We start from the raw sequence: 18,359 nt of genomic DNA, 5'->3' as shown, positions 1-18,359 counted from the left end.
AGTAATTGCTTCAACTTTTATTCTAGTTTTGTAAACAAGCTCTGCGAAGTTGATTTAGCGGACATAGGAACAGAAAACCAATGTTCGTATTATTAATCACTTAGAACGTAAATTTCAAAATTGTCTTACCTATATATTTTGTACATCTTCTCGCAAACGAACTAAGTCATGTATTTTGAGCCAAGAAAAACAAACATGGCTAATTAACACTGGCCACCAGACAGTTATGATATGATAACATTTGGACAGCTGCCAACATGTGTGTCCCGGCGTGCCAGTATAGGTTACATAAAGGTTAGCACTTATTTTGACTTATTTTCTTCGAATATTTTATTTGAAAGCGTGTTGTTCCTGCCACTGACATTGCCATAGATGGGCTCGGATTTTTGAGCAGGGGGAAATTTCACTTCCTTTCATTGAACCGATCAGTGGTAAGTCTTTTCTTAGCATTTTAAGTGTTTTATACAGCTTTTTGGAGAAATCCACTGAGAAGCCCCCAAAAACTTATAACGTCAACGTAAGAGGAACTTGAGTTGGAAGACTTTTCGTAAAGATTTGTGGAGAGCATAGGTTTGTTGACAACAGTCAAACCACCTAAAAATGGTATTCCACAGTATTGTGAAGGGCATTTATTAGGCCTTCACAACTTAACAACTAACAAAACTGACTGTTCCTTGAAAGCACTGTTCAGTGGAGATAAGCGTCGACATCTAATAATTCCGACAAATATGTTTACACCTGCCTGACATGGCGGAAACCCAATATCACAATGAATGGGATATATATAATATATAATCGTGCTAGCTATAATTCATGAATAAATGCTAACACAAACTAAATTCCCTGTCAAAGTTTGTTTAAAAATTCATTCGTTCGGTGAGGCAGGAAGAACCCCGCATACTTCTTCCTTCTTGCTAACTGTGTTGCTACCATGGTGACGTGTTTGACAAATAATCATGATTCATTTTCAAGTTCCAAGTTGTCGTATTACTAAGATGAACTTTCGTCGATGCCTGTACGTGGAAACTAGTTCGTTTCGTTTGCTTAGTGTAGCTAGTTCCAGTTTGGTGACGACAAAATGCTTTTCAGTCGTGCATAGATTGCATCGCTCAGTTAGATTAGAGTAGGCCGGTTTCGAGATCTTCCATTTGGTGGTGTAGTGCCGCTGTTTGCTTTTAAGCCACCAGATGTGTTTGGTGAGTTCAGTGTTGTTCTTGCGCATTTCGTAGTTGAACGACATTTGGTTGGGTTTCATTTCTGGAATTTGTATAAGTTGCAAAAAGAAGAAATTTAGGCTTCAGTGTATATGCAAGTTAACTGATCAGTGAGCTAACTTCGTGTTGACCGAGATCTGAGTAGTCTCTCAACACATTGCATTGTATCAGCTCCTTTGTTGCAGAGGACTAATATTGACTTCCATGGCGACCATCGCCTGAGCTATAATTTACATACATATCTGCCATCCTTCATTTATTTATTTCCGTTGCCATGCCGTAAGTCGAGCGATCATTCTACAACCAAATTTTTTTTGTTCATTTTCGTTTCCCGCTTTCCATTCGACCAAAACTTTTCTATTTTCAAGTCTGTAAAAGAAAAAAAAGATCATCTAGAACCTTATTGCGTTGAATAACATTCTCGAATTGTGTTACAACCAAACAGAGGAAATTTAGGCTTAAGCTTTGCGGAAGTAAAACGCTTCCCTCAAACAACTGAAAGGTATCCTTGGAAAAAATTAGCGCCGGTAATGGACCAAGGAAGCAATGTTTCCTTTACGTGTAATTAAAATCATTTACCTAGAAAAAGAACAGAGTGACATTTATTTAATTTAGTGACGAGCTTTTTCCTCAGAAATGAGTGATAATCAATTTCACGCAGGTCATGGATATGGACTATTGACAAGTGTGAGGTCAAGATGGCTGGATATTGGCCAACGTCTTATTTTGCGTATTTATGGACCGAGATGAATTCGAGGTCCACAAACACGCAAAAATAGAACGAGGCCAATATCCAGCCATCTTGACTGAACAAGCTTGGTCAATAAAGAGTTTATTATATGGCTTGCGGGGAAATTTTTCTTGCGGGACACGGCGGGTAGTCCAGGGCGGGCAAGATCCATCTGGCTCCAGCTTGCCCGCGCGGGTGGCCAATCACAGCGCAGGATTTGATTCATCTTGCCCGCTCACGGAGCTAGCTATATATATATTGCTGCGGTCAGATTCGCGCTAGAACCTTGCTTGACATGTCATTTTTGTTTACATAGCAAATTCCAAGCACGATATTCGGTGTGACCGATCACGAGTATGACCATGTGCTTGTTTGAAATCTAACCCCAGAGTAACTAAAAGTACAAAGGATCCGAAGCTCAACTCAAGAGCGGTGTGTACTGCTCTTGAGCTGTGTTAAATAAATAAGATATGTTTTTCTTACGCGATTTGTCCAATGGGGAAGCAGCACTTTTGATTGCTTCATTGGTGACCTTTGTCAATTCTATTCAGAGCATCAGAGTTTCCCGTATTGCAAACAGGCGGCAAAAATTCGTAGAAAAAGCATGTCTCGGGATCGCACTTCACCGAATCCCTTCTTTGATTCAACTTATGACCATGGCTATCCAGTCCAATTTCCACTTCAAGGCAATGTTAAACCTTTTCGGCAGACGGGCGATGCAACCGAGAGGAACAACTATGGCGCTGTTTCACAATTCCTGGGCTCGGCTATCGAGCGTTCAGCAGCCACTTTTCCTTCAGCTGCCCCTTTTCAGCCTTTTTACACTGCACATTTTCCAAGACCTATACGGGATGCAGACAGCGCTGAAGAGATGTTTTCCTCCTCATCAGAAAAGTGTAGACCTGAAACAGAGTCAAGCAGTCAAAGCGACGAAAATGGCCCGAAAGCAAGCCAAACCAAGTGGTTTGACGCTCAGACTTCGGTGCTTGTCGAGGAATGGAAGGAAAGGGTGGAAGAAGTGGAAAGTAGTAGAAGTTTGGAGGCCTGGCAGAAGATTGTTCAAGCGGTCAACAAGGCAGGCCCTTTTAAAACAATGAAGCAATGTAAAGACAAACTACGAAACTTGAAGCAGGCTTACAAAGATGCGAAGACCAACAATTCGCAGACCGGACGTGCAGCAAAAACCAGTCCATTCTTTGATGCCTTTGAAGAGGTTTTGGGCTCAAGACCAGTTGTGAAAATGCCCGGGGTGCTTCAGTCATGCAGCGAATCCACTACAAGTAATTCGCCTTCCTCAATCAAATCTTCGCATGCTGATTCAAGCGACTCCGATGGCAACGCAGATTCCTCGCCAAAGGAAGGAAAAAACAAAAGAAAGAAGGCCAAGGCCGACCAGCCTGCTCAAAAGAAAGCAAGAAAAATCAAAGAAAGCAATCAAAATGCTTTCATTGAATTGTCTTCCAAAATACTCGAAATGCAGAACGCTCAAGTGGAAGCGATTGAGCGATCACAAACAAGAGCAGAGGAGCTTATGCTCAAGATGGAAATCGAGCAGAGGAAAATCGATGAAGAAAGCAGAAGAAAGGATCAGGAATTTTTCCTTCGCATGGCAGAACTTTTGAAAAAATAAGTGAAAACTTACTTGATCATGAAACAAAAAACATGGAATATAACGAGTGCTAGAAAAGGATGGGGACATGGCGTTTGCTGTTTACACTAATTGCGTGACAGTTTCGTTACATTGGTAATAGATAAAATACAATTCCATTATATCAATGTATTGTGAAATGTATGTTATAAATCTCCTTATTTTTTTATTCAATTCATGAACTGTTCACTTTTCATTGAAATTAAAAAAGCTTTAAACGTGCATATGCTTATGTAACAAAACAAAACAATAAACAGTTGTGTTTCTAGGATAACCTACAAGTTGTCAAGTCATTATAAGTTATTTTCTATTGCTTGACGAACGGCTTGAGCTCCCGGATTCCGTACAGCGTGATGTAGACGTCTGGACTACAAATATTCTCTCTCAATGGTAACGACTCTTCTCAAAATCTCAGGGTCGTCAAATTCTTCTCCTGCTTCTTGACAAAAATTGTGTAGAATGCAGCATGTGAGGATTACTTCCGGTATATTGATAAACCTGTTATCCATTCTCTTTAGCAAAATTCTCCATCTTCCTTTGAGAACACCAAAAGCCCGTTCAACAGTGACTCTTGCTGAGGAGAGCACTTTGTTGAATCGTCGTTGAGTCGGGTTTAAAACGATATTGTTAGGATAAGGCTTTAATAGCCATGGAAAGAGAGGGTATGCCCCATCCCCGAGCAGCAGAGGTCGAATATCGTTTCCGTTTATATTTACCACGGGTTCCCTCAGAATATTTCCATTCACTACTTTCCTGTACAGCTCGGAATTCCGTAGGACTCGAGCATCGTGCATACTACCTGGATAACCAATTGCGGTGTCCAAGAACATTAGATTCTCTCCAACAACAGCTTGCATGATCACGCTATAGCGGTATTGTCGATCAAAATAATCGAAAGGATTCTTTGGGGCCACTATTTCGATGTGAGTCCCATCTATTGCTCCAACTGCTTGGGGAATTTTACATTCATCTTGAAACAGTGCAATGGCTCTTGTCGTGTCATGGTGGTTGACTGGCAATTTGATAAAACGCCTTGAAAATCTGTTCAGCGCGCGGCAAAATTCTTTGGTGATTGTGACACATGATGACTTTCCCACATCAAAGTGTGTAGCAACTTCGCGAAAGCTTCCACCTCCAGCCAACCTCCACAAAGCAATTGCCACTCGCTTAGCTGGAGGAATGGCTTTTCGTAACCTCGTGTTTCTCCTTGAAATTTCCGGAGAAACAAGGTTAACTAACCGAAGAAACGTGTCCTTACGCATCCTGAAGTGTTCCTTCCAATAGCGGGACTGGCTCTCGTCTTCAAGCATCAACTCGAACCAGCCAAAGCGTGGACGACGAAGTGTCCAAGGCCGTTCAGTTTGCATGCTTTGCAAGTGCATATGTGCAACGTTTAAAAGCGTTAATGTGGTTGATGTCGCTGTTGGCAGGGAATGTGTCAATAAACCACGTTGAAGGAATTAAAACAACTTTCTCCTTCTTCGTCTTATAGCAGTGTTTCTTCTTATGCAACGCAATCGGTACAGCAAGAAAAAAATAAGCAACGAAGCCAAATGTACATCCATCGCGACTCACTACAAACTGGCGCGAAAACTGACAGTCGTATGTCAACACTTTCTAACAAGCAAGCAGCGAATTTGCAGTTTGACCCCAACATGAATTCTCACATTCCAACACGTGCTACAGTGACGTCAAAAGCAAGCACGCTAGCGCTAATCTGACCGCAACAATAGTAAAGCAATCTACTGACATCAAGGTTGTCCTCTTCTTGGAAACGCCGGAAAATATGTCGTAACTACCTACGCCTGTGTAGTATAGGTTAGTTATGGCGAAGTTTCTTCCGTCAAGTATTTTATTTGAAAGCGTGTTGTTCAGCCTATGAGCTTATATTTCGAGCAGGGGGAAATTTCACTTATTTTGTTGTTTGAACCTATGAGTGGTAAGATTCTTTTAGGCAGAATTTACTGAAAACCAAATTGCACTCATAACCGTGACGTTAACCGTAGAAGAACTTAAGTTCTATCTAAAATTCGCAAAGATTTCGGTGGACAGGATAAGTTTCTCTCAACGGTGAGACGTTGACTCGTCGAAAACCAAATCACCTAAAATTATTATTAGACCTTCACAACGCAACTAAAAAAAGTGACTGTTCCTTGAAAGGTCTGTTCTATGGCCACGAGCATCATTTACATGTAATATAGATAAGTCTCTTTAGGTAGTGGAAAAACCCGATAATTTGCAATCTCGATCTTATTTTAGGCCCCGCCCACACGTATCCGGATATTTTTTAATCCACAACTTTTTCCTTCCAGATTCAAAAGTTGCCCCGTCCACACGTAGCAAAAATATCTGGATTCGCTGCCGAATTCACCGGATCCGGAAAGAAAAAGTTGCGGATTCCAAAATATCCGGATACGTGTCGACGGGGCCTAAAATAGGATCGAGACTGTGTCTTGGAACATAAGCAAGTAACAAATTAAATTACATGAAGACTGCGGCTGAATAAACTTCTCGATCATTTTGCCATTCAGTAGTATGTATACTCCTCACTGGGACGGTGAAAGTCAATGTCATTCAATGGGATAGGCATATCTTTTGTTTGGGGAATGATTTCTTTTCGTATATAAATACAGTCATATTAATTATACACGCGAGGAAGCTAGTTTTTTTTTTTTTTTTTTAAACGAGGGTTCTAAGCAGTGATTCCTAGCTCTAAGTTTGACTCTAGATATAACTTTTCCACCCCGTTCACTCTTCAGCTAAATAATCCGAAACGATAACAGTTGTGCTAGCTTTAACTCTTGAATAAATACTAGTATAAACTATATTCCCCAGCTGTTAAAGTTGCTTATAAATTGAATCGTTCAATTACACAGGATTTAACGCTTTTCTCATCGTCCACCCATGTTTTGAGGTGTTTATAAAAGATCAATGGAAGTTAACAGTTTGAGAACTGACTTGCCACATTCAGCCATTAATTCAAGAGAATTCTCAGGAAATGCCCACTTTTGTTACTTTTAGAAGATGCTCGTCTGTGAAACTTGCGGTGTTCTACTAAATATAATTTCATGCTTTTCCCATGATTTTTCTTCAACAGTTTACAGAGTTTATCGTCAGAATATACAATGAATACTGAAGGCGTCCAGAAGGCGAACTCTACTGCTAACTGGACAAACACTACTGCTAACTGGACAGCAACAGATGAAGTTCTATCCCAGTCCTCTCTCCTTGTCGTTCAAGTCCTTCTTGGCGGAATTTCTGTGTCAGCTTTCCTAGGCAATGGTCTGGTCTGTGTTGCTATCATGCGAAACAGAGAAATCCTGAGATCCGCCTACAATACATTTTTGTTCAGTTTGGCCATAACTGACATGTTAACAGGTAACAGATGTAAAGACTCTTGTCTTATGACTGAGAAAATTACTTCAGTGTGATTGATTGAGAGGAACTGAACTAATTTATCAATCATTTTCAGATTTCATTCAGATAGTTCAATCTCCTGAAGCTATTCTATAGAACTTATAACGCATAGCAGTCTTCTCGAATCTCTGGCGCCAAAGTTAGGCGTTTGAAGGATTCTTAAACAGCAAAGTTTGGCAATTGACCTTTCGAAAATTAAAAAAAAACGCGCAGTGTCAAGGGATGTTTGAAAGATTTTAAGCTTACTGTTTCTATGGCATCAGCAGTGTATTTTAAACACACCTATTTTTTACATACTTTAAAACAGTTAATTATGTATTTATATATTACGGGACAAATAAGTTATAGTTCAGGGGGCCAATAACTGAAAACAAACAATCAGATTGCTCCATTGTCAATCCAATATTCTCTCAGTATTGGACCGGGCACCGTCCCGAATGATCCCCCACGATCACTCTTGAAGACGTTTTGGTTGTTTTATGGCTTAAGTCTGTGAAAGAACTTGCTTTAAACATAAAAGATTCCATTTTCTTTTCTCCCAATTCCCTTTCCCTTCTGGTTTGCTTAACATCAGATTTTAGTATATGCCAAGTCAGCTCCCAAACAAAATTGAACGCTTTTTTCCAGTCTTTGATCGTGTCATATTTTTCTAAACAATCTCAATCGTGTTATAAATCTCTTAATAATCACGCTTGTTAGGAATCGAATATCGACCCTCAGTCTTTTTCGTACGGACCTTGCTTCGCTCGGTCCGTACTATCAAGACCTCGGGTCGATGTTATTCTCCCTTTGCAACACTCGTTCAGAGAAAATTTTAGATTTACCTCATTAACCTTTACAAGGTGTTGTCAGCGCCAGGATTACCAGTTTTTGTTTGCGGGTTTCAGGTGTTTGGATCCTGGTTACACCAACACTGGTAATAGACGGTGATTCCTTTCCAGTCCTCACCGGTCTGGCAGGGGACTTGTTTTGTCGCATGGTTTTTTCACAGTACTTTGTGTATGCCATGAGCAAGGTGTCCGTCTTCACAGTGACAGCGATGTCGTTAGAGCGTTGGTACTCCATAGTGAGACCATTCCACCACAGAGTGAACTTCAACATGAAGCGAATTTACACGTACCTGGTGCTCATTTGGTTGCTTGGTCTTGGCAGTGTGGGCTTCGTTCCGTTCGGAAGGGTTTTCATCTCTCCGACAAATGACTGCGTTTGGAGTTGGGAGCCTTTTCATCGCGAACTACTTATCGCCTTGTTCCCACTCTTAACCTTCTTCACTCCAGCTCTAATAGCTTGCTTAACACTTCTACACACATATTTCGTGCTAAAAAGATCCCGGTTTCGGCAAACAGGAAATAGAAACGCCGCAACAAAGAGAAAACTTCTTCGGATGTGCAGCATTGTAGTTTTTCTGTTCTTTTTCTGTTGGCTTCCTAATCAGTTGTATTACGCATTGTCGGCCTATAACATTACTACTTTAGAAACGTCTTTTCATTATTTCACCATAGTGCTTGCCATGTCAAATTCCAGCTTAAACCCCTGGGTATATTGCTTTGCTAATAGACAAATTAAAACAGGAATTATGTCGCTTTTTGATCCCGTGTTAAATCCTTTGCGAAAACGCGTCAGCCCTGACGCAAACTCGCGGAACGAGGAAGGTGGCGAGATGCAGTTTGAGACGCGAAACGTCCACGGGGCTATTTTGGTCAGCTGTCAGGGAGTCTTACCCAGGCTGGAAGGGACAAGATCTAGTGAAGTTAACACGTAACGCCGAAGCTTTCAAAACACTAAATGTGATACTCCCCTGTAAAATTATTTTAAAAGGTAGTCCCGAATTTAGGGTCGTTTCGCTGTAAGTAAAACACGGTACTGCGTGAATTAATTAAGCTATCTCAATTAACGCCAAAATATGAGTGCAGTTGATATAGATCCACGTGGTGAAATCAGTCCAGAGTGGGGTAATATAATTCTGTGATAATTATAAGGCTGCGAGGCGCATGGCTGATAAGTTTACTTCCCTGAGTTGGATCCAAATTGAACTCACATGGCTTCATAAGAGGCTGAATCAGGGCTTGGACTGACACTTCAACGTTTAAACCGATCTTCTGACTTTTTGGTAGCATTTTTAGAACTGCAAGTCAAATAGGTAATGAATTCAACCCGGTAATTTTCATGCAGTTCAGGATTTTTAATTCGATTGTTAGTGCTAGCAAAAAGAAAGGCTATGGTTCCTTTTGTTTGAGTCTTAACAATGACATATATAGGAATAACAAAACTACTATTGGTAAATTTGTCATAAACTTGTACTGAATTACCACTGTAAGTAGTTTGTTGTAAGAAATGCATTGTAAATGAGTTTATTGCAAGTAATGTATTGTTGTTGTTTATTGCATTGTATAAAACATATCGCAAGTTAGTCTAGACATGGAACTGTAAAAAAGTATTAGCGAAATGTCGCAAAATACATATTAAAAAAAACTGCAAAAAAAATTGTAGTTACAATGTAAATACATTCAATACAGTAAAGAAAGTCATGACGGGACCCACGGGGCTTCTACTACAAGTACCGCAGAGAAATGGTAGGAAATTTTCCTAGTATTCCTTACATACTCTCACTGGGGTTCTTCGTCTTGCGGCCAGGGAAGGCGTCATAATCTGTTTCAGTGACATGTCGATGATATTTTAAATAAAAAATAAACCAGAAAGGGCCGATGGAACATGAGACAAGCTTTAAAATGAAGTCACGATATTAATAGTGCTTTAAAAGTAAATAGTGCGTTCTAGTCATTCCCGATGCTTTCAAATGATGGCGGACTCCACCGACGCCAATAATCTGGAACAAAACAAGGTCATTATATATCGGATCACGTCTAAACACACGTGAAGAAAGACTTGGGCAGGAAAAAAACCTGAGCGGACAAAGCCGGGGAATGCCGATAAATCAAGCAACCCCGCAATGATGAACGAATTACACAACATGAACCTTCCTCTGCTTCTCCCCCTGAACCAAGTTCAGATCTACGAACTGAACTTAAAGATACCAAAGTGCCTACGAATGGATGTTGAGCGCGGCGAGCAGACGTAAATGTCTTGTTTACCCAATGAAAGCCATCACAATAAACTCTGAGCTTGCATCGAGATGCTTGTCCGGGCGTAAAGGAGCGTTTGATTAATTAATCTAAAACAGACCTTAAGGAATGAAAACCCAGATGATCTTGTCTGAGTACCTCGTTGGCAGTGGGAGCCACGTGCAGTATTATCGTGCTCGGCAATTGAAGTTATTGTGTAGAAAATATCGCACAATTACACAGCCGAGGGCAAAAAAAAAAATAAAAAGTGCGAGGAGAAACTTAGTTCATGGAGCTAAGATAGATTGTCAGTGCTTTAGGGGACCATGCACGGCTACCAATGGCTTGGCCAATCGCTTGGCCAGTGGCTCGTACACGCAACGAATCGTAAAAGTCCGTAAGTAACGACCTCCGAAAGAAGTGAGCCCACTTCCCATCCCCTGAAAATAGAGGAACTAAGGTTCAAAAGTATAATTATTTTTCCAATCAACTGACCTGAATAACGTACGATAAACTGATGACCATTCAACTAGGGTAGGTATAGTTTATGCCAGGAGGCGTCATGAAGCGCCCTGGTAAAACCAACCCCGAAAAATTTTCATCAAGTAACAAGAAGGTACTAACAGGACCTTTTCTTCAAATTGCAATTACTAACATAAACAGCTTTGCATCATATTTAACAGGAACGCATAAAAAGAACGTTATATCATATTGAAATTAAAAACTCGACCAGAGCAGTTAAATATTTATAAAGCAGACTAACGTAGCAGTGCATCATGAACAGTAAAAATAGTTTAAGGTACCTTACATCATGGTCTACATATAAAGTGCCCACCCATGTGCCAGCAACATAAATTTGAACTGGAACGAAGAATTTCTAAACGATTTATAAGAACTCGGTGTTTTTACGAATTACACCCACAGCCTTAGAGGAATACAGCCCTGTTCTCATAGTATTTAAAAATAAAAACAACGTGAAGAGATACTTACAATAGAAGTCATTTGCGTCCCCTCATGGGGTGAGAGATTCTCGCCCATATCAACTTTCTTTTCTCTCGTAAGTTCTCGCGCGTTTAGAGATGCGCCCCATAAGTCCAAAAATCCCAACCAGTGCTTGCCTAACTTTTTAAAGATGCAACTTTTAGCCTCACCCCAAATTTACACAAGTGTATTTCACTTGTGGAAAACTATCGATTTACAAAGTGTTTGGGTTGGAGATTCTCGCCCATATCAACTATCTTTTCTCTCGTAAGTTTTCGCGCGTTTAGAAATGCGCCACACTCGCGTTTTCGGTGCAGGGATCCCAACCAATGCTTACCTAATTTTTTAAAGATGCTACTTTCAGCCCTCCCCAAATCTACATACCTGTATTTCACTTGTGGAAATCTATCGATTTGGACAGTGCTTGGGTGAGACATTCTCGCCCACATCAAATTTCTTTTCTCTAGTAAGTTCTCGCGCGTTTAGAGAGGCGCCACACTCGCGTTTTAGTTGCGGGAATCCCAACCAATGCTACCTAACTTTTTAAAGATGCTACTTTTAGCCCTACTCTAAATCTACACACGTGTATTTCACTCGTGGAAGTCTGTCGCTTTGGACAATGCTTGGGTTAAAGATTCTCGGCCATTTAGATCTTTTTTTCACTCGCGTGTTTTCGCGCGTTTAGTGATGCGGCACACTCGCGTATTTTGTGTGAGGATCCCAAACTATGCTTACGGGGCTCTTTAAAAATGCTAGTTTTGGCCCTCCCATAAATCTACACAAATGTATTTCACTTGTGGAAGTCTATCGATTTGGACAGTGCTTGGGTTAGATATTCTTTCCCATGTCAATTTTCTTTTCTCGCGCGTGTTCTCGCACGTTAAGCGAGGAGTCACACTTGATTTTAGATGTGGGGATTCCAAACTTTGCTTACCTCGCTTTTTAAAGATGTTAGTTTTAGCCCTCTTCCAAATCTCCAACGTGTAATTCACTTGTGGAAGTCTATCAATTTGAACACTGCTTGGGTGGATATTTTTAACGACGTCAATTTACTTTTCCCTTGTCTTTTCTCGCGCGTTTACCTATGCGGCACACTCGAACTTTTGGTGTCAGGACTATGCTCACCGGGCTTTTTAAAGATGCTAGTTTTAGCCCTCTCTTAAATTTACACAATAGTATTTTTTACTTGTGGGAGTTTTTCGATTTGGAAAGTGCTCGGGTAAGAGATTCTCGCCCATATAAAATTTCTTTTCTCTCGTAAGTTCTCGCGCGTTTAGAAATGCGGCACACCCGCGTTTTTGGTGTGGGGATCACAAAGTATGCTTACGGAGCTCTTTAAAAACGCTGAATTTGGCCCTCCCCCAAATCTACACACGTGTATTACATTTGTTGAAGTCTGTCGCTTTGGACAATGCTTAGGATGGAGATTCCCGCCCATTTATATATTTTTTTTTCTATCGCGTGTTTTTTCGCGCGTTTAGAGATGCAGAACACTCGCGGCTTTGGTGTGGGGATCCCAAAGTATGCTTACGGGGCCCTTTAAAAATGCTGAATTTGGCTCTACCCCAAATCTACACACGTGAATTGCACTTGTGGAAGTCTGTCACTTTGGAAAATGCTTGGGATAGAGACTCCCGCCCATTTATATTTTTTTCTATCGCGTGTTTTCGCGCGTTTAGCGATGCGGCACACTCGCGTTTTTGGTGTTGGGATCCCAAACTATACTTACGGGGCTCTTTAAAAATGCTAGTTTTGGCCCTCCACCAAATCTACACAAACGTATTTCACTTGTGGAAGTCTATTGATTTGGACAGTGTTTGGGTTGAGATTCTCGCCCATATCAATTTTTTTTTTACTTACCTAACTCTTTAAAGATGCTACTTTTAGCCCCACCCCAAATCTACACATGTGTATTTAACTTGTGAAAGTCTATCGATTTAGACAGTGTTAATGTTGGAGATTCTCGCCCATATCAACTTTCTTTCCTCTAGTAAGTTCTCGCGCATTTAGAGATGCGCCACACTCGCATTTTAGGTGCGGGAATACCAACCAATGCTTACCCAACTTTGTAAAGATGCTACTTTTAGCCTTCCCTCAAATCTACACACGTGTATTTCACTTGTGGAAGTCTATGGATTTGAACGGTGCTTGGGTGAGAGATTCTCGCCCATATCAAATGTCTTTTCTCTAGTAAGTTCTTGCGCGTTTAGAGATGCGCCACACTCGCGTTTTAGGTGCGGGAATCCCAACCAATGCTTATCTAACCTTTTAAAGATGCTACTTTTAGCGCTCCTCCAAATCTATGCACGTGTATTTCACTTGTGGAAGTTTATCGATTTTGACAGTGTTGGGGATGGAGATTCTCGCCCATATCAACTTTCTTTCCCCTCGTAAGTTCCCGCGCGTTTAGAGGTGCGCAACACTTGCGTTTTGGTGCTCACTAGGCTTGTTAAAGATGCTAATTTTGGCCCTCTCTTAGATTTACAGGTGTACTTTTTTACTTGTGGGAGTTTTTCGATTTGGAAAGTGCTTGGGTAAGAGATTCTGGCCCATATCAAATTTTTTTTCTCTCGTAAGTTCTCGCGCGTTTATAGATGCGGCACACGCCCGTTTTTGGTGTGGGAATCCCAAAGTATGCTTACGGGGCCCTTTAAATATGCTGAATTTGGCTCTACCCCAAATCTACACTCGTGTATTGCACTTGTGGAAGTCTGTCGCTTTGGAAAATGCTTGGGATAGAGACTCCTGCCCATTTATATTTTTTCTATCGCGTGTTTTCGCGCGTTTAGCGATGCGGCACACTCGCGTTTTGGTGTTGGGATCCCAAACTATACTTACGGGGCTCTTTAAAAATGCTAGTTTTGGCCCTCCACCAAATCTACACAAACGTATTTCACTTGTGGAGGTCTATTGATTTGGACAGTGTTTGGGTCGAGATTCTCGCCTATATCAACTTTCTTTTCTCTCGTAAGTTCTCGCGCGTTTAGAGATGCGCCACACTCGCGTTTTAGGTCCAGGGATCCCAACCATTGCTTACCTAATTTTTTAAAGATGCTACTTTTAGCCCTACCTCAAATCTACACACGTGTATTTAACTTGTGGTAGTCTATCGATGTGGACAGTGTTTGGGTTGGAAATTTTCGCCCAAATCAATTTTCTTTTCTCTTGTGCGTTTTCGCGCGTTTAGAGAAGCACCCCACTCCCTGTGTAGGGATCTAAAACTATGCTTACTGGACTTTTTAAAGATTTTAGATTTGGTCCTTTCTCAAGTCTACACACGTGTATTTCACTTTTGGTAATCTTTCGGTTTGGACAATGCTTGGGTTCGAGATTCTTGCCTATTTATATTTTTTTCACTCGCGTGTTTTCGCGCGTTTAGAGATGCGCCACACTCGCGATTTCGGTGTCGGCATCTCAAACTCTGCTTACTGGACTTTTTAAAGATGCTACATTTGGCTTTCTCTCAAATCTACACAGGTGTCTTTTATTTGTGGAAGTCTATCGATTTGAACAGTGGTTAGGTTGGAAATTCTCGCCCATATCAAGTTTCTTTTCTCTAGTAAGTTCTCGCGCGTTTAGAGATGCGCCATATTCGCGTTTTAGATGCGAGGATCCCAACCAGTGCTTACCTAATGTTTTGAAGATGCAATTTTTAGCCCTTCCTCAAATCTACACACCTGTATTGCACTTGTGAAAGTCTATCGATTTGGACAGTGCTTAGGTTGGTGATTCTCGCCCAAATCAACTTTCCTTTCTCTCTTAAGTTCTCGCGCGTTTAGAGATGCGCCACACTCGCGTTTTAGGTGTGGGAATCCCCACCATATTTGCCTACCTAACTTTTTAAAGATGCTACTTTTAGCCCTCCCCCAAATATACACACGTGTATTTCACTTGTGGAAGTCTATCGATTTGGACAGTGCTCAAAATCGCCGAGACCGGGCTACGTGCAGCGTGATTTTGATTAACTTTGGGTCGATTTTCAGCAATTTGGGCAATATTTCCGAGTCCCAGGGACTCTAAACTAATTCAAGAAAACACGGGAGTGAAGAAAAGATATAAATGGGCGAGAATCTTTACCCCAGGCATTCTCCAAAGAGACGGACTTCCACAAGTGAAGTACACGTGTGTAGATTTGAGAAAGGGCCAAATCTAGCATTTTTAAAAAGTCCAGTAGACAAAGTTTAAGATCCCGACACCAAAACCGCGAGTGGGGCGCATCTCTAAACGCGCGAGAACCTACGAGCAAAAAGAAAGTTGATTTGGGCGAGAATCACCATCCTAAGCACTGTCCAAATCGATAGACTTTCACAAGTGCAATACAGATGTGTAGATTTGAGGAAGGGCTAAAAATTGCATCTTTAAAAAGTTAGGTAAGCATTGGTTGGGATCCCGCACCTAAAACGCGAGAGTAGCACACCTCTAAGCGCGCGAGAACGTATTAGAGAAACAAAGTTGATATGGGCGAGAATCTCAAACCTAAACATTGTCCAAATCGATAGACTTCCACAAGTAAAATACACGTGTGTAGATTTGAGAAAGGGCCAAATCTAACATCTTCAAAAAGTCCAGTAAGCATAGTTTGAGATGCCGACACCGAAATCGCGAAGGTGGCACATCTCTAAACGCGCGAAAACACGCGAGAAAAAAAATATAAATGGGCGAGAATCTCCAACTCAAGCATTGTCCAAAGCGACAGACTGCCACAAGTGGAATACACGTGTGTAGATGTGAGGGAGGGCTCAGTCTAGCATCTTTAAAAAGTCCAGAAAACATAGTTTGAGATCCCGACAACAAAACCGCGAGGGGAGCCCATCACTAAACGCGCGAAAACTCACCAGAGAAAAGAAAGTTGATATGGACGAGAATCTCTCACACAAGCACTGTCCAAATCGATAGACGTCCACAAGTGAACTACACGTATGTAGATTTCGGGGAGCGCTGAAAGTAGCATCTTTAAAAAGCATTGGTTGGGATTTCCGCACCTAAAACGCGAGTGTGGCGCATCTCTAAACGCGCAAGAACTTACGAGGGAAAAGTAAGTTGATATGGGCGAGAATTTCTTACCCAAGCACTATCCAAATCGATAGACTTCCACAAGGTAAATACACGTGTGTAGATTTGGGGTGGGGCTAAAAGTAGCATCTTTAAAAAGTTAGGTAAGCACTGGTTGGGATCCCTAGACCTAAAACGCGAGTGTGGCGCATCTCTAAACCCGCGAGAACTTATGAGAGAAAAGAAAGTTGATATGGGCGAGAATCTCAAACCTAAACACTGTCCAAATAAATAGACTTCCACAAGTGAAATACGTTTGTGTAGATTTGGTGGAGGGCCAAAACTAGCATTTTTAAAGAGCCCCGTAAGCATAGTTTGGAATCCCAACACCAAAAACGCGAGTGTGCCGCATCGCTAAACGCGCGAAAACACGCGATAGAAAAAAATATAAATGGGCGGGAGTCTCTATCCCAAGCATTTTCCAAAGCGACAGACTTCCACAAGTGCAATACACGTGTGTAGATTTGGGGTAGAGCCAAATTCAGCATTTTTAAAGGGCCCCGTAACCATACTTTGGGATCCCCACACCAAAAACGCGAAATTTGATATGGGCGAGAATCTCTTTCCAAGCACTTTCCAAATCGAAAAACTCCCACAAGTAAAAAAGTACACCTGTAAATCTAAGAGAGGGCCAAAATTAGCATCTTTAACAAGCCTAGAGAGCATAGTTTAAGATCCCGACACCACAAGTTCGAGTGTGCCGCATAGCTAAACGCGCGAGAAAAGACAAGGGAAAAGCAAATTGACATCGTTAAAAATATCCACCCAAGCACTGTAGTAAAATACACCTTGGATATTTCGAAGAAGGCTTAAACTAGCATCTTTAAAAAGCGAGGTAAGCAAAGTTTAGGATCCCCACATCTAAAACGCGAGTGTGCCGCCTCGCTTAACGTGCGAGAACACACGCAAGAAAAGAAAATTGACATGGGAAAGAATATCTAACCCAAGCACTAACCAAATCGATAGACTTCCACAATTGAAATACACTTGTGTAGATTTGGGAAAGGCCAAAACTAGCATTTCTAAAGAGCCCCGTAAGCATAGTTTGGGATCTCCACACAAAAAACGCGAGTGTGCCGCATCGCTAAACGCGCGAAAACACGCGAGTGAGAAAAAGATAAAAATGGGCGAGAATCTTTAACCCAAGCATTGTCCAAAGCGACAGACTTCCACAAGTGAAATACACGTGTTTAGATTTGAGGGAGGGATAAAAGTAGCACCTTAAAAAAGTTAAGTAAGCATTGGGTAAGATCCCCGCACCAAAACGCGAGTGCGGCGCATCTCTAAACGCGCGGGAACTTACGAGAGGAAAGAAAGTTGATATGGGCGAGAATCTCCAACCCCAATACTGTCAAAATCGTTAGACTTCCACAAGTGCAGTACACGTGTATAGATTTGGAGGAGCGCTAAAAGTAGCATCTTTAAAAAGTTAGGTAAGCATTGGTTGGGATTCCCGCGCCTAAAACGCGAGTGTGGCGCATCGCTAAACGCGCGAGAAATTACTAGAAAACAGAAAGTTGATATGGGCGAGAATCTCTCACCTAAGCACTGTCCAAATCGATAGACTTCCACAAGTGAAATACGCGTGTGTAGATTTGAGAGAGGGCTAAAAGTAGCATCTTTAAAAAGTTAGGTAAGCACTGGTTGGGATTCCCGCACCTAAAACGCGAGTGTGGCGCATCTCTAAACGCGCGAGAACTTACTAGAGAAAAGAAATTTGATATGGGCGAGAATCTCTCATCCAAGCACTGTTCAAATCGATAGACTTCCACAAGTGAAATACACGTGTGTAGATTTGAGGGAGGGCTAAAAGTAGCATCTTTAAAAAGTTAGGTAAGCATTGGTTGGGATTCCTACACCTAAAACGCGAGTGTGGCGCATCTCTAAACGCGCGAGAACTTACGAGAGAAAAGAAAGTTGATATATGGGCGAGAATCTTTCACCCCATGAGGGGACACAAATGACTTATGTTGTAAGTATCTCTTCGCGGTGTTTTTTTTTTTTTAATTCTATGAGAACAGGGCTGTATTCCTCTAAGGCTGTGGATGTAATTCGTAAAAACACCGAGTTCTTATAAATCGCTTAGAAATTCTTCGTTCCAGTTCAAATTTATGTTGCTGGCACATGGGTGGGCACTTTATATGTAGACCGTGATGTAAGATACCTTAAACTATTTTTACTGTTAATGATGCACCGCTACGTTAGTCTGCTTTATAAATATTTAACTGTTCTGGTCGAATTTTTAATTTCAATAT

At 41.4% G+C, this 18,359-nt stretch overlaps 2 protein-coding genes across 2 annotated transcripts; one reads left to right on the top strand and one right to left on the bottom strand.

Annotated features, from left to right (window-relative positions):
* Positions 1-3,960: 3,960 nt before the first annotated feature.
* On the bottom strand, positions 3,961-4,959 carry LOC145498502 (uncharacterized). Its single transcript, XM_081478425.1, has one exon. The coding sequence runs from the start codon at positions 4,957-4,959 to the stop codon at positions 3,961-3,963; it is 999 nt and encodes a 332-aa protein (XP_081334551.1).
* Positions 4,960-6,717: 1,758 nt separating this feature from the next.
* Positions 6,718-9,448, top strand: LOC145497423 (galanin receptor 2a-like). Its single transcript, XM_081477228.1, has 2 exons — positions 6,718-6,970; positions 7,897-9,448. Exons 1-2 carry the CDS (start codon positions 6,718-6,720, stop codon positions 8,769-8,771), a joined length of 1,128 nt encoding a protein of 375 aa, XP_081333354.1. The 3' UTR covers positions 8,772-9,448.
* Positions 9,449-18,359: the final 8,911 nt, after the last annotated feature.

Source organism: Orbicella franksi, chromosome 9 (assembly GCF_964199315.1).
Source record: "Orbicella franksi chromosome 9, jaOrbFran1.1, whole genome shotgun sequence".
Lineage (NCBI taxonomy): Eukaryota > Metazoa > Cnidaria > Anthozoa > Scleractinia > Merulinidae > Orbicella > Orbicella franksi.
Note: the sequence above shows the minus strand (reverse complement) of the source record. Positions and strands in the feature narration are given on the sequence as shown.